Raw genomic sequence first — 15435 nt, 5'->3', positions numbered from 1 at the left:
TGTTTCACTATTTTTGCCATTAGGTAAAGAATTAGACCATATTTGACTAAATTGGTTTTCTGTTTTAACCCTACCATTTAAACTTCACATCAGCCTGCCTGTATCATATGCTAAAAAAAAGGAGCTCACTGATTTGGACCCAAAAGATTCGTTAAGATAATTACAAAAATGACATCAAAATGTAACTTATGTTTCAATCTAGAAACAGATGGGCAGTGAATTTTTAAACTGGTAGACATTACTGAGATAAAAGCTCTCCGTTCCCTGAAGGTAGGCAGCAGGTGGTGTATGTTTCCACAGAGCCTCACTCAGAGCAGGGTTCACAATCACAGAGCAAGCTTTGCAACCGACGCTATTTCATACCTGAAAGTGTCTCCAATACGGTCCCAAAAATAAAGGAAATTCTCCTGGTCTTGGACCATTAAATCTCCAGTGTTAAAGTAAACATCTCCCTTCTTAAAAACATCACAAAGCAATTTCTTTTCTGTTTGCTTCCTATTTCCAGCATAGCCAAAGAAGGGATTCTTTGCATTCACTGGAGAAATGAGAAGTCCAGGTTCCCCTGGGAGAGAGGTATTTTCAGTGATTTGATTAAAACTATTATTACACACACCATGCATGTACCTAAGTTACATATGACCAACACATCCAGTGTAGCTTATATTACTTTCCTCTGAACTTATTTTTATTATATTTGACATCAATTACTCTGGGTGTCTAAATCTAACACCATTTCACGGACTGCCAAAGCACAAATCACTTTGGAAAAGCTAACAAAAAGGAAACTGAATATAAAGAAAGGAATATTAAATTTATTTTACATCCTGGGTGGATACAGCAATGGCCACTTTTTTTGATTATGTAGATTCTAACACTGATAATAATGACAACTATATAAATAACAACTACAATAATAATTTTAAATAAGATTATGATGGTAGCAATATTTATTTATTGGGCACTTACTATGGAGCAAGCCCCAAGAGAAATGCAACTGTCACCTTATTAATTTTTCAAAGAAATCCTTTGAAATTGATCATTATAATCCCTATTTCACAGGAAAGGCACTAGGGTACAGAAGAAGGAAGTATGTTAGCAAACTCCAACAGATAAAAAGGAATGGATCTAGAACTCAAATTCAAGTCCCTATGATTTTTCTGTACAATATTATCTCTGATTTAATAAATATGTTATTAGAAGCTTAAGAATATGTTTTATTCCTCTGGAATGTTACTCTGGAAATCCTCAATGGACAGGAGATAAGCCACGAAATTTATTAGTTTTAATTACATTTAGACACATTATTTAAAATAATTTTTAATCAGACTTATTCAAGTTAATCAAGATACTGCCCAGCAATCAACAAGGTAAAAAACTACTAAGAGTAGAAGACAAAGGGGAGCAGCAATCACTTCCCCAGAAGATTTCAAGGCCATTGCTGACTTGTTTTGGCCACTGTGAAGAAAACTAACATCTATGTGATGGGTTAGATGAGGCTGTATTCCAGCAAACTCTAAAGCGATTTATGTCATTTTAACACTCTCTTTTCAATTCTTATTGCTCCCACTCCTCTGGACATTATGGGTTCCAAGGGCACACATACCACTGGCCAAAACTAGCCTGCCCTGACTCAGCAGGGACCCCTCACTGTCACTGTCATCACGGACACCATCATTAGCATCGTTAGCATAATCACTGCCATTGTTACACTTATTGAGCACTCTCTGGGTCACTATTCTGAGCACTTTACATATGTATCCCATCTCATCCTCATCACAAACCTGTAAGACAGGGCCTCATATCGTATTCATTTTACAAGTGAAATTGAGGAAGAAAAAGTAATTTGCCCAATATTACACAGCTGCCAAATGTTGAAGTTGGAATGTTTTTAACCAGGTCCACCTGACTCCAAAGGCTGTCCTCCCTCGCATATCCCATCCATCTACAGCCCCTATATACATTTCAGAATTTTCTAAGCCTCTTATATTTCCCTTAAAATTTATGTTCTTTATTTTTCTTCTTCAGGACACAGGTGATAGTTTCTTCACTGACTAATTATTACAAATACTTAAAAAGGTCAGAGTGTATACTTATCTTTCCCTCCCAGGCATACTTTATGAAAGACACAATGCTTTAATGTAAAATAAAATTGAGCAATCCATAATGAGAATTACAAAATTGTAAAGCAAATATTTGGGGACAATCTGTTTTTGAAAAACCCTGAGGTTGCATAAGCAGTTCTGGGATTCAAGTTCCAATATCAGATATTATTGTAATTGTAATAAATAAAACACACTAGAAAAGAGTGCTTAAATAAAGTTCTTTGCAATCTCCTTAGAAGTGACTTTTTTCTTAGATGCTGTCTATAGAGTTGAATTAGAGAAATATATTTGATAAATGCTCTTGAAATTCAGAGGATTGGGAAATTTGTTTTTTAAAAGACAAGGCTTATATTTTTGTCCAATCTTTCAGCTACCAGGAAAACAACCCAAACCCCAAAACCAAAACAAAGAAACCCGGGTCTGTGACCTTTATCTCCATATTTGAAGTCATCTCTGAAATGTAGTTTAAACATATTCTGAGGCAGTAAAAAGTAACTTTGGCCTGATTCTTTCAGACTGGATCTCAAACCAATTCTAAGGGCACATCTCTACATTTAATTTTCTAGATTGATTATATGCAGCCGCATGTTAACTGGGGCACTTGCTTTCATTAAAATTTCTAACCCAAAACTATGAGAAAGACTAGCCTGGTGGAGGGGGAGTGGGAGGAAGAAGAGAAAGGGAGGGAGGTAACTGGCCACATGACAGGCCCTCCAGAGGGCTCTGCATACATCATCTCATTAAACTATCAACAATCACCTCCCGAAAGAAACACTGCTACCTCTACTCTGCATATGAAGAAAATGAGACTCAGACAGGTTAAGTGGCCTACCCAAAGTTGGACAGTTTCTAAGTGTGAGAGCCCAGATTTGAATCCAAGTCTGTCTCACTTTCCACTATACATAGAATCATAAATTGCCATTCATTTTTGTATTATATCTTGGTGGTACAGGACATCAGACATATGCCAGTGTAAGAGTGGTGGATTAAGAGAACTATAAGCCCACAGTAATCACTTTAAAATTTTCGTAATTACCATCTGAGTGACCCACGTGGGGCCTCTAACTTCTAATAATTAAAGCATTCTACCTGCATTAAAATTCCAAATAAGTCACTTATTAGAAATAACCACTCTTTCTCTTCTAAATTCAGTAATTAAAGAGAAATTCAAGAACTTTGCCTGAGGAGACATCTTCAAATACAAGAATCTTACCTTTTTTCACACGACTACACCAGCTGTGTTCATTTCTAATGGGTTCATCTTTCTGAAAATCATACTTTATCAAGTCAAAAGTGAAAAAAAGCTGCAAAAACAGAATGAAACAAAAACAAGATTTAGTTATTTATTTGTGCAATGACATCTCCTGGTAGTAGATTTAAATCTCAGTCAATTGAAATACAGAATTAGAATGTGGATTTATTAAAACAAGTAAGCTTTCCTGGTAAAAAGTTAAATAAATATTTAAAAATCAAAACTGAAGGTGTTAGTAACCAGCGCTCATGTACTGGCATTTACTTTCACTTCTTTTATGTTGCACCTTACCTTAGAAAAGCCTTACTAATTCTAATCTTTTCTTTTTAAGTTTTTTCTTTTTTTTGATGTGGATCACTTTTAAAAGTCTTTACTGAATCTGTTACAATATTGCTTCTGTTTCATGTTTTGGTTTTCTGGCCCCGAGGCATGTGGGATCTTAGCTCCCCGACCAGGGATCAAAATCTTAGCCACTGGACAGCCAGGGAACTCCCCTAATTTGAGTACCAGGAAGCAATCCCTGCACGAAATCACATACTCTGCTAACTATAGTTAAGAGGACACTTTCTTGCCTTCTCTTTTTTGCAATCTTTCAAACATCCCTTGAAATGGAAAGTTTTAATAGAACTAAAACGTCAACTATGTGAATGCAAGGATTGTGTTGTGTATTTTAACTTACCATCCCTTGTAAAGGGACTAGATGCCTCAAAAGTACTTGTTTTTGTCACTTACTTAGACCTTTTCCCCAGGCCTTTCAACTTAATGTCCTTAAACTAACCCTCAGTACTTCTGTACACAGTTGTGGTGTAAGATGGAAATTTGTTGGAACATCCTCATCACATCAGGAAACAAGCTAATTGGACATCTCTCCTTGACCCCCAATATTTCCAGTTCCCCTGCTCTTGTAATGTTCATATTACCATGTCATGCAGATTCACAGATCCTCAAAATCTGACCCTGGGAGAGAACTGCAGATTGGTTCAATCCAACTCCCTCATTTCATGCATAAGAAAATTGAGGTTTTCCCAATCAATTAAACAAGCAATCTTATTAAGCTGAACCAGCACATAGTAAACTAAAATGGAGGTGATAAAATGAAGTGAGAAAAAATAATTAGGAAGGACAAACAAAAGAGAGAAGAAGGAGGAGCATGAGGAGAAGGAGAGAAACAAATAAAGAACAAATGGGAAAATACAAATAAAATTAATGAGATAAATGTAGTAGTATAATTTATTATCAAAGACTAAACAAACATCTCAGGAAAGTCAGCATGTAACTACAATCACAATTCATTCTTTGAATTAAAATACAAATGAGAGCAACTAATATATATATTTTATAAATTTATTTATTTACTTATTTATTTATTATTTTTGGCTGTATTGGGTCTTCATTGCTGCGTGTAGGCTTTCTCTAGTTGGGGCAATGGGGGCTACTCTTTGTTGCGGTGAGATGAGCCATCTCATTGAGATGGCTTCTCTTGACGTGGAGCACAGGCTCTAAGGCGCTCAGGTTTCAGTAGTTGTGGCTCGTGGGCTCCAGAGCACAGGCTCAGTAGTTGTGGCACACGGGCTTAGTTGCTCTGCAGCATGTGGGATCTTCCCGGATCAGGGATTGAACCCGTGTCCCCTGCATTCATGGGCAGATTCTTAACCACTGCGCCACCAGGGAAGTCTGAGAGCAACTAATATTGATTGAGTACTTACTGTGTCTCAGTCACTGTGCTAAGAGCTTTTAATTTAATCATCAAAAACCCTATAAGGTAGAAATTAATATTATCCTATTTTAAGATGAGGGCCAATGAAAGAGACAGCAAAACAAAAACATTGTTACTCTTGACATAAAGATTCTTATTAAAATGCAAGCTTGCATCTTGTTGGTCTTTGTCTGTAATTGGGCTAATAGGATATTGGCTACTTGCCTAATGACTGGTCAAAAGAAAGATTCCAGAGGTTCCAGAACTGCATTTATCATTTCGGCCAAACTAGAACAGAGTCCTGTTTATTACTCTCTCGTGTTTTAACATGCTTTATATTTTGAAAAATTTGCCCAGCAACTGGTAATATCATCTTTAACATTATTTCTTTTAGATCAATTTGGCAACCACACACATGGGTAAGATTAATTCCACACCAAATCACTGTTCAGTGTGCCTGTTATCAGATAGAGGGGACTTGATGGTCAGAAATTGAGTAATTTTATAATACAAATGAAATTTAAATATATCACTGCACCTTCTAGAAGTAGCCTGGATCAGAGCATTAAGTTTCAGCTAGACGGATTTCTATTTTTTTTTCCTGCCTTCAAGAGGACCCATGAGGTTACAAAAATGATTATGTTATAATAACACAAATAAACAGATGCCACACTTCAGTATCTCCTAAATGTATACTATACATACATGTACAGGTATAGGTATAGGAAGAGGTATACATGGCCAGAACACAGCTGCAGGGGGTCTCATTTGTAACAGTCTAGACAAATGGGTCCCCAGAACTGTACAGCGTATATCTATGTGACTGTGCACACTGGCCCTTGGAGTTTCCACACATACCTGTACGCTTTTGCATATTGAGATTTGTAAATTTAGAAGTTAGAAAGGGAACACAAAAATTATTTCCTCTATAAATAAATGAGTAGACTTTGAATCCAGAAGAAAGTGACTTGTCAAAGTCAAAAAGTCAAGTAGTGGCAGAGCTGGAACTAGAGCCGTAGGTACAGTGATTCCAACTCAGGATTTTCTGCCTCAGCGTTATACTACATTGCTTTGACCTATACAGTACAGGCTCATTTATCCCACACCATAGATAAAGGGTGGTTTCTCTGTTTCCTTAAACAGAAGACCCTTAAAAGATACAAACACACACACACACACTCATAAACTTATCATCTCTCTCTCTATCATAAGTATACATTTATACACCTATAGTAACGTAATATTATATAAAGTTGGGACATTATGAATACTCATTTCTAGGATGCACTGTTATGCAACAGCATAGTTTTCTGAATGGTTCGCAGACTTGTATTTAAAAAATAATCATTTTTAAAAAATCAAGTAAAACAGAAAAATAAGAAGAAAAAGTTAAATTTCCCCAAATTTTAACCAAAAGTAAACCATTCTTAACATGGTGTAATATATTCTCAATATAAAGTGATCCCTGGCCATTCTACCTAAAATTTTCAAAAACGCCTCCCAGTACACATGCACGTACACACAATCTCCCTTCCCTGTTTAATTTTCCTCTTTTGCACTAATGAGTATGTGCTATAGACTGTATTTTATTTATTGATCTTGTCTGTTTTCTGTCTTCCTTAATAGAACATGACCTGCACATGGGCAGGAATTTATGTGCGTTTTGTTCACTGTGCTCACTTGTGTCAGGCACACTGGAAATTTATAAATATATATAAAGAAAGTCATTTGATGAACATCATTACAAATGCACTTAAATCAAGAGGGAAAGGTATGAAACTGATTAGTAAAATAATTTATGAAAAATGAAACCACACCATTCTAGTAAATGCAATCAATTTAAATTGTCTTGAATTTAACAAAAGAAAATGGAACCAAAGTTAAACTAAAATGTGTGTTTAGCATAAGAGATACCAGTCCCTATGGGGTCAAAGAATTTAACTTTAACCACAAATTTAATTAGAGACCTGGCCTTTGCTCTCAGCTTCTGGGAGATAATCTCTCACAATGTCATGAGGGACAGGACTTTTTATTTGCCTAAGGACCTTGGGCAACCAGATAGTAACTCTATGATTGAGAGTGGGTCTCTGAGCCATGCCAATAATGTTATGTAGAGTTGGGGCTTTGGGTCACCCAGCTTGACCTCCTGAGGGACTGGAGGTGGAGGCTGACCACAGAGGCAGCCAACTAGATTTAAAAGATTGAGCTCCCGCAAAAGACTCTGGACATCAAGGCTGGGTGAGCTTCCTGAGTTGGCAATACTCCATGTATTGTCACACATCAATTCCAGGAGAGTCATATCCTCCTGACTTCACAGGAGAGGACAACTGGAAGCCTTGCATTTGGTACCCTCCTGGATTCTACCCTACTGTTCCTTCCCTTGACTGATGTTAATCTATATTCTTTAGGTGTAATAAACTGTAACTATTATACAGCTTTTGGTGAGTTTTGTGTTCCTTCCAGTGAATTATCAAACTTAAAGGTGGTCTTAGGGACTCCCAAACTGCAACTGATGTTAGATGTGAAGGCGGTCCCACGTGAACTGTTTTCTAACTTCACAGTTGGCTAAATTTCTTAGTCTCTAAAAGATGCCTACTTTAAGACAATAAAAAATGTTTATACAAATGTGAGCAAAAGGAGCCTTTTTATTAAGTCTCATACTTTATCTTTACTTTGTATCTATGGATTTACCACCATAAAAGATGAGATAATCAATACTTATACCTTCTTCTCTCCTCCCAAACAATTCTCATTTTTTTAGTTCTAAGTATTTTTATATTGTCAGGATTTATACTTCCATTCGATCTACAAACATAATTCAGAGCTTTTCAATCCTCTATATTTAAGTGGATTCAAGCAAACCTTTCAACTGAAGGTGGTTCCTTCAATTTCTAAACTGCTTTATCTTCAGGTTCACTAGAATTTTTCATTCAGTGAATATAAAGAAGTAGTATATTCCTGTAAGTACATGGGAATTATATTCTCTGATTTCTTAAAAGTTTGAGAACACTACTTTGTTGCCTTTGGACTTGTAGGACAAGTTTGTTAGAACTAATATTCTTAGGTGAAAACATTACGTTCTTTCTGGGGGGGCACTGAGTGTAATGTTTTTGTTTTGAAAGATGCCTGAGACATTTCCCATCTTCACCGTATACTTTGTACATCTTTTGCTTTTTCTGCCTTAGCATCTTCTTATGGTTCTTCAATTTACGTTCAGTAATTTCACCAGAATATATATATTTCCTGATGATCATTCTGTACCATATTTTTTCCCCCTGGAACATAATGTGCTCTTTTGCTAAAGATTCAAATCTTTATTTTCAGGAAGTTTTCTTCTATTAGGTTTCAAATAGTTTTTTTCACTTTGATTTGTTTTCTTCTACCAGAACATGAATGAAGCACATGTCAGATCATTGTCTATGCTTTCAAATTTTACCTTTTTAATTTATTTTATATTATTATTTGCTTATTCTTTACATCTGTGTGACTCCTTAATCCCATCCATCTTGCTAACAATGTTTTCAGTCCTGTTTATTTTTAAGTCCTTCAGTGTGGTGTTCAACTCTGTAATATTTTCATTTTTCCCTTTTATTCTTTTTCCTTTGGGTTGAGCGTGTCTACTTTCCAACTCCATTTGTTGATCTATGATTTCCTTGCATTTTCCTTTGAGCTCTTATGTTTAAAGAGAATATTATTACAATTTTTTGAACCTATGGGATATTGTTTTTCTAAACATTTTCTGGCCATTTGGGGGGACTTATTATTTTGATATTCATCCATATATTTTTAGCTGCTTTTTATTTAGATTCATTTTCTCCCTTTCTTTCAAGTTTTATTTCCTCTATGGAGTTCATGTTTGTTCCTTCCCAATTATTATTACTGGGCATAGAAAAGGAGATGACAGTCCCCAATTTTTACTTGGATTTGTCTCTCAAATGCACTGTCACTAAATTTTTTATATTTTTTGCTTTGGGGGCGTATATGGGACACACCTCCCTTCAGTTTCATGCATTTAAATAGTAAGCATAGCACAGAAGAAGGACATTTGGGTCAGAGGAACTCTGTTGCTGCTTCATCTTTTTCTTTCAGTTTTAACATCCTATCTCCATTTAGAGGCTGATTCCTCTCTCAGATGGTAAGTGTAAGCCTCCAATAAGTTTAAATTTTTGAGAGACGCACTTAAATCTCCTCACATAGTTATGAAACAGTTATTGGTCCAATTTTTTTCTGATTACCTGCTATGTGATGAAACAACATGCAAATGAAATGATAAAAGACTAGAATTCATATGACATTGGGTACTTTTTTTTCATTTTCAAACTGAAAAAAAAAAAAAACAGAAAAAAAAATCAGAAGTTGCCCAAATAAATTGGAGACAATCATAACTTCCTGCATTATGGACATTATAACAGTCTGACAGGGACTTTAAGATATTAGAAAATTATAATGAGGTCAAGCCAGTAATACAAAATATAAATCTTCATTGTATTCCTATTACATGATTACTTAGGAATGACTCAGCTTCACCAAAAAGCTTTAATTATGAATACCAAATTTTTAATGGAACCAGTGCAATCCATTGAGAAAATTAACTGTAAAGAATGTAATAATACTCGGTAATATCAGCACTTACTTTCCCCCAATTATTTTTGTTCGCAACACACATGTATTTCTGAAATGTCAACAAGACCCTCACAGTCCCATAAAACACATTATAAAAATAGTTTGTACCTTCTTTAAGTTTCAAACATTAGGGCAATTTATACCAGCTTTGAATCTATTTCTTTACTCTTTAAAAATTATACTTTTATCTCTTTTGATAATCCTCACTAAATGTTTCTTTTTACTTTTTTAAATTATGCTTTTATTACTTCCTACCTTTTATACTCTTTGAGTTTATTTTAGTTGTTTTTTAAAATTAACTTACAGAAATGGATATTTAGCTCACTAATTTTCAGCTATTCTTATCTGAGCTTTGAAGTGTAACATTTTCATTATGATTCAGCTTAAATTATTTTCTATTTCTATTTTTCTATTATGATTTTTTTCTTTGACTCAGAAATTTAGAGATGTTTCATCTCCAAATATATAGGAGATGATCTAGCTGTTATTTTAAACATTTCTATCTTAATTAAACTATGGTCAGAGAACATAATCCATATATACTCAAGCCTATGAAATTTGCTGGAATTCCCTATGTAGTCCTGTAACTTTTGTGAATGTGTGATAAACGCTTAAAAATAATGGATATTCTGCAGTTTTTAAATGCAGTGTCCTATATATGTTCATTAGTTCAAATAGTTTAGTTATTGTATTATTCTAATATACTATGTCATTGAAAAAACTTTTTGCATGTTCTATCAAATAGTAAAGAGCTAAAATAAAATATTCTACTATGATTCTGGATTTGTTTATTTCCCCTTGAGGTTATATAAATTTTGATACTTTTTTAAAATTTTCATTTTTATTATTTAAAAATATTATTGTTGAATATGAATTCTATTTTGATAATTATTTCCTCCAAACAAGTTGAAGATATCTGTCCACTATATTTTGTCTTCCATGGTTGCTATTGAGAAATTAGCTGTCTTTTACTCCTAAGAAGGTAATTTTTTGGCTACTTTAAAAATTTTAGTGATATCTTGACATATTTTTAAGGAAACCATGTATTAGAAGCCTACATATAATTTTTGAGTGATATAAAAATGAATGGAAAGTAGAAATAGTGGATTGAAAACACAGAAAATGGAGTCAAATTAATATATATTGGGACCTATGCTTGTTTATACATTATATCATTAAATTTGAAAACTGAACAAAAGAACTAACTATCATTATTCCCATATGACAGGGGGAAAAGATGGGAGATAATTGAGGTTTTCACAGTCTATGGCACCACAGTTCATCTAGAGGCCACTATGTTATTTATAGATGTTCTCAAATTTTAAAAAAGGTGATAATATTTAGCATAATTTACAAGCACAAAGTCTAGAGGAGAGGTTAGCAGATCTCAATATATTTCTTTTGTAAAGAAAATATTTTACTTACTTTGTGAAGGAAATTCACTCTCCCAACTGATCCAATTTTCCCAGTGTGATTCATGAAACAAATGTTTCCTTCAGTAGCTCCATAAAGCTCACACATCTTAATATTTCCAAATCTGTCTAAAAATTCTCTCCATACGTCACTCCGCATGCCATTTCCAACTGCCAAACGTACCCGATGATCTTTTTCGCCTTCTCTCTGTTAGAAGAAAAGATTTTACTAGTAATTTATTATTTCCAGTTCCCAGTTTTTTCTTTCATTGCTATTACTTAAATAAGAACCATCCAGAAGTAAGTTGCATGTGTGCAATAATGCAAAGGAGTAAAAAAAATATCATGTAAGTCCATGGCAGAACTAAGTCCAATAGCTAATGAAACTAACACTGGTCCAGAGTAATACAGCTTTATTTCCCTATATCTGGCAAAATCGCTTCCTAAATTTGAGATGCTGAAGTCTTATTTTTCCTGAAATATGCTTTCTTCCTTACCAGAATGGAGGTTCCTCAAAAAATTAAAAGTAGAACTACCATATGGTCCAACAATTCCACTCCTGGGTATTTATCTGAAGAAAACAAAAACTCTAATTCAAAAAGATACTGCACCCCATGTTCATTGCAGCATTATTTACAATAGCCAAGACATGGAAGCAACCTAAATGCCCATCAATAGATGAATGAAGAAAATGTGGTATATACACAATGGAATATTATTCGGTCATAAAGAAGAATGAAATCTTACCATTTGTGACAACATGGATGGACCTTGAGGGCATTATGCTAAGTGAAATAAGTCAGACAAAGAAAGACAAATTCTGTATGATCTCACATATATGTGGCATCTAAAAAAAACAAACAACAGCCAAAACAAAAACCCAAAACCCTGAGCAGAGAACAGATTGGTGGTTGCCAGGGGCAGGGTGAGGAGTGGGCAAAAATGGGTAAAGGGGGTCAAAAGGTACAAATTTCTAGTTATAAAATAAATAAGTCCTGGGGATGTACTGTACAGCGTGGTGACTATAATTAACAATACTGAATTGCATATCTGAAAGTTGCTAAGAGAGTAGAGTTGACCCTTGAACAACCAGGGATTAGGGACAAGGACCCTCCATGAAGTAGAAAATCCAAATGGAATTTCTAGTTGGTTCTCAGTATCACCGGTTCCACATCCACAGATTCAACCAACTGCAGATCATGTAGTACTGTGATATTTACTACTGAAAAAAAACTGCATATAAGTGGACAGGCACAGCTCAAACCCATGCTATTCAAGGGTCAACTGTAAATCTTAAAGTTCTCATCACAAGAAAAAGAAAATTTGCAACTATGTATGGTGTTGAATGTTAATTAGACTTATATTGGTGATCAATTTGCAATATATACAGTATATTGAAGCATTACATTGTACACCTGAAACTGTATGTTTTATGTCAGTTATACCTCAATTAAAAAATTAGAGTAAGAATATAATATCAGCTTAGTCATGGTAAATCCATGATTCCTTCTGAAGTACCTCCAACCTTACAAAAGTAATACAAAACAACAAGAAATAACAATAAATAGGCAACAATAATAGAGAAATCAATTGTCCCTGACACAGTTAAAAATGGTCCAATGAACATTCTTTACCTTAGTTCCTTTTCCGTCTTAAAGGAGATTTTAATCTATTAACTCTCAAGAAAAAAGAGAATGTGAAAGAAAGGTAATTTTACAAACTGAAAGGTGAATAGATAAAAGGCATGAGACTAAGCAGAGTAGTTAATTCTGAAATCTAAGCCCACAGTTGGGAATGCAACACATGCTCCTAAGAGTGTCAAGGAAACAACAAAAAAATGAGCAAGGCAGAAGACTTGGTTGGAAATTTGTTTAAGAAGCATCTGTACCCCTAGACACCCTGATTCAGATAATACATCTGGGAGTCTCACCTCTGCACACTGGTCAAATACTGGAGACACTCTCTGGAGAAGCCCAACCAGACACCATTTCAGATGCAGGAATCTACTGAAAACAGTAAGTTCAATGCAAGCCTGAATACTAAATGGTGAGATCTCAGAGCCAAACTAATCTACAGAGGTAGAAATCAGAATATTGTTCACATTTGGTAGGACAATGACTGATTTTTTGATGACAACCAGGAGGAATATCTTCAAGAAGAAAACAAATAAAATTGATTAAAAATACTTGAAGTGTTGTTAAATCATATTCAGAAATTTGGGTTATGATGGAGAGATGAATTAGTAACAGGCATTTAGAAAGCAAAATTTAAAAAGTCAATTATTTTCAGTAATAAAAAGTTAAAAATTGTTATTATATTTTAAATACATTATGTGTCAGCTATGAATAATATATATATAATTTTTATAATGAAAAAACTTATTATCAAAGTATTTTAAAATGATCATAATTAGATTGGTGCCATAGAGGGAGAAGAAACATATGTGTGTGAATATGTGAGTAAAAAGCCAGGTAGATGATAGTTAAGACTGAAAAATCAAGAAATAGTAACATATATGTTTTATTAAGAAATATGGAAGTAAATAAAAACCAAAATATCTTAAAATAATTAAATATGTTTACCTCTAGAGGTCAAGTATTGATAGGAGGGGGTATTGTTTTCCTGAGAGTACTATTTGATTTTTCAGAATTGTAAAAGTACTAATTTAACAAAATAAAAATTAAATTAAAAAAATAAAATAAGAGCCGAGGTGTGGATACATCAGAATCTGACTTGTGGATTTAATTAGGCCCTTAAACCCTTAAGGGTTTAAGGTAAATATTCCACTGATAGAAAAAAACAAACAAACAAAACAAACAAACAAAAAACCTCACTCAATCAAAGTAGCTACTTCCAAGACAGAGGATTATTTTCTACCACTAAATACTACCAGGAGCAATTCTGTCCTGGTTCCAACTCCCATGGGCATGTCCAGTATTGCCGACCTGGCATGGAACTAGCTCTTGGATTTTTCACTGCCATTTTCATATATAAAACAGTAGTGTTGAAAATCTAAGTATTTATTCTGCTTTAACAGAGAACAATCTTTTATTTTTATTTATTATTCTTTTAATTAAGTTTTTTTGGCTGCATTGGGTCTTCAATGCTGCGCGCAGGCTTTCTCTAGCTGTGGCAAGCAGGGGCTACTCTTTGTTGCGGCTTCTCATTGCGGTGGCTCCTCTTGTTGCTGAGCATGGGCTCTAGGAGCGTTGGCTTCAGTAGTTGCAGCACGTGGGCTCAGTAGTTGTGGCTCATGGGCTCTAGAGCACAGGCTCAGTAGTTGTGGTGCACGGGCTTAGTTGCTCCGCAGCGTGTGGGATCTTCCTGGACCAGGGATCAAACCCTGCATTGGCAGGCAGATTCTTAACCACTGCACCACCAGGGAAGTCCAAAGAACAATCTTTTATATGGCATGATTCTTGGATGCTTTTCAGGTTAGAGATGAGTTTTAGCAAGTATTATTTATAAAATGAATTGGCACACTCTGGAAAACCAATAAGAAGGTGGTTTACAAACCAAATTCCATAGACTTTAACCTGTGTGGGATATATAGCTATACCAGCTTACTAAATAATAATATTCATCCAGAGTCATTCAACTGATATAGAAAATAAAATCATCAAAACTAGGATAAGGTTTTTGTCTAGAAATTTCAAAGTCATGCATTTAATTCTCAAGATATGTATTTATTTAAAGTATTTAAATATTTATTCTATTTTCCTTTCATTTAAAAGAAAGCCCAGAATATCATGCTTTGAGGAGTATGAAGAAAGATCAACAGATTCATTACTTAGTGTTGTGGGAAAAAAGAAAATGCATATTTCTTCTGTTGTTGATATGCATGCACTCCTAAAACAGTAAAATACAAATGACAATTGATATAAGAGATATAAATTAGTTATTTTCAGTTTATTGAGATATAATCTAGTTTCAGTGACATTATTCAGATTTTTGTTTACCAGATTAAAATCAGGAGCATGGAAATATATATATATGAAAATAATATGATTCCTTTATCTATAATAATCATATAAAAATTATATGAAGCTCTGTAGCAAGATCAAAATATACAGATATACTTATTTTTTATATTTTTTTACTGGAGCAAAATTGCTTTACAATGGTGTGTTAGTTTCTGCTTTATAACAAAGTGAATCAGTTAAACATATAAATATAAATATGTTCCCATATCTCATCCCTCTTGCATCTCCCTCCCTCCCACCCTCCCTATCCCACCGCTCTAGGTGGTCACAAAGCACTGAGCTGATCTCTCTGTGCTATGCGGCTGCTTCCCACTAGCTATCTATTTTATGTTTGGTAGTGTATATATGTCCATGCCACTCTCTCACT

General features: G+C 34.5%; 1 protein-coding gene across 1 annotated transcript in view; it reads right to left on the bottom strand.

The window, feature by feature from the left end:
* SLC27A6 (solute carrier family 27 member 6) overlaps window positions 1-15435 on the bottom strand; it is a 71332-nt gene that overhangs the window by 6780 nt on the left and 49117 nt on the right. The window contains exons 5-7 of the mRNA XM_065873330.1: window positions 11099-11293; window positions 3316-3406; window positions 364-562 (exon numbers count right to left, since the gene is read on the bottom strand). Coding sequence (XP_065729402.1) covers window positions 364-562; window positions 3316-3406; window positions 11099-11293 — 485 coding nt within the window. The remainder of the gene's footprint in view (window positions 1-363; window positions 563-3315; window positions 3407-11098; window positions 11294-15435) is intronic.

This window comes from Phocoena phocoena, chromosome 3 (genome assembly GCF_963924675.1).
Source record: "Phocoena phocoena chromosome 3, mPhoPho1.1, whole genome shotgun sequence".
Taxonomy (NCBI): domain Eukaryota; kingdom Metazoa; phylum Chordata; class Mammalia; order Artiodactyla; family Phocoenidae; genus Phocoena; species Phocoena phocoena.
Note: the sequence above shows the minus strand (reverse complement) of the source record. Positions and strands in the feature narration are given on the sequence as shown.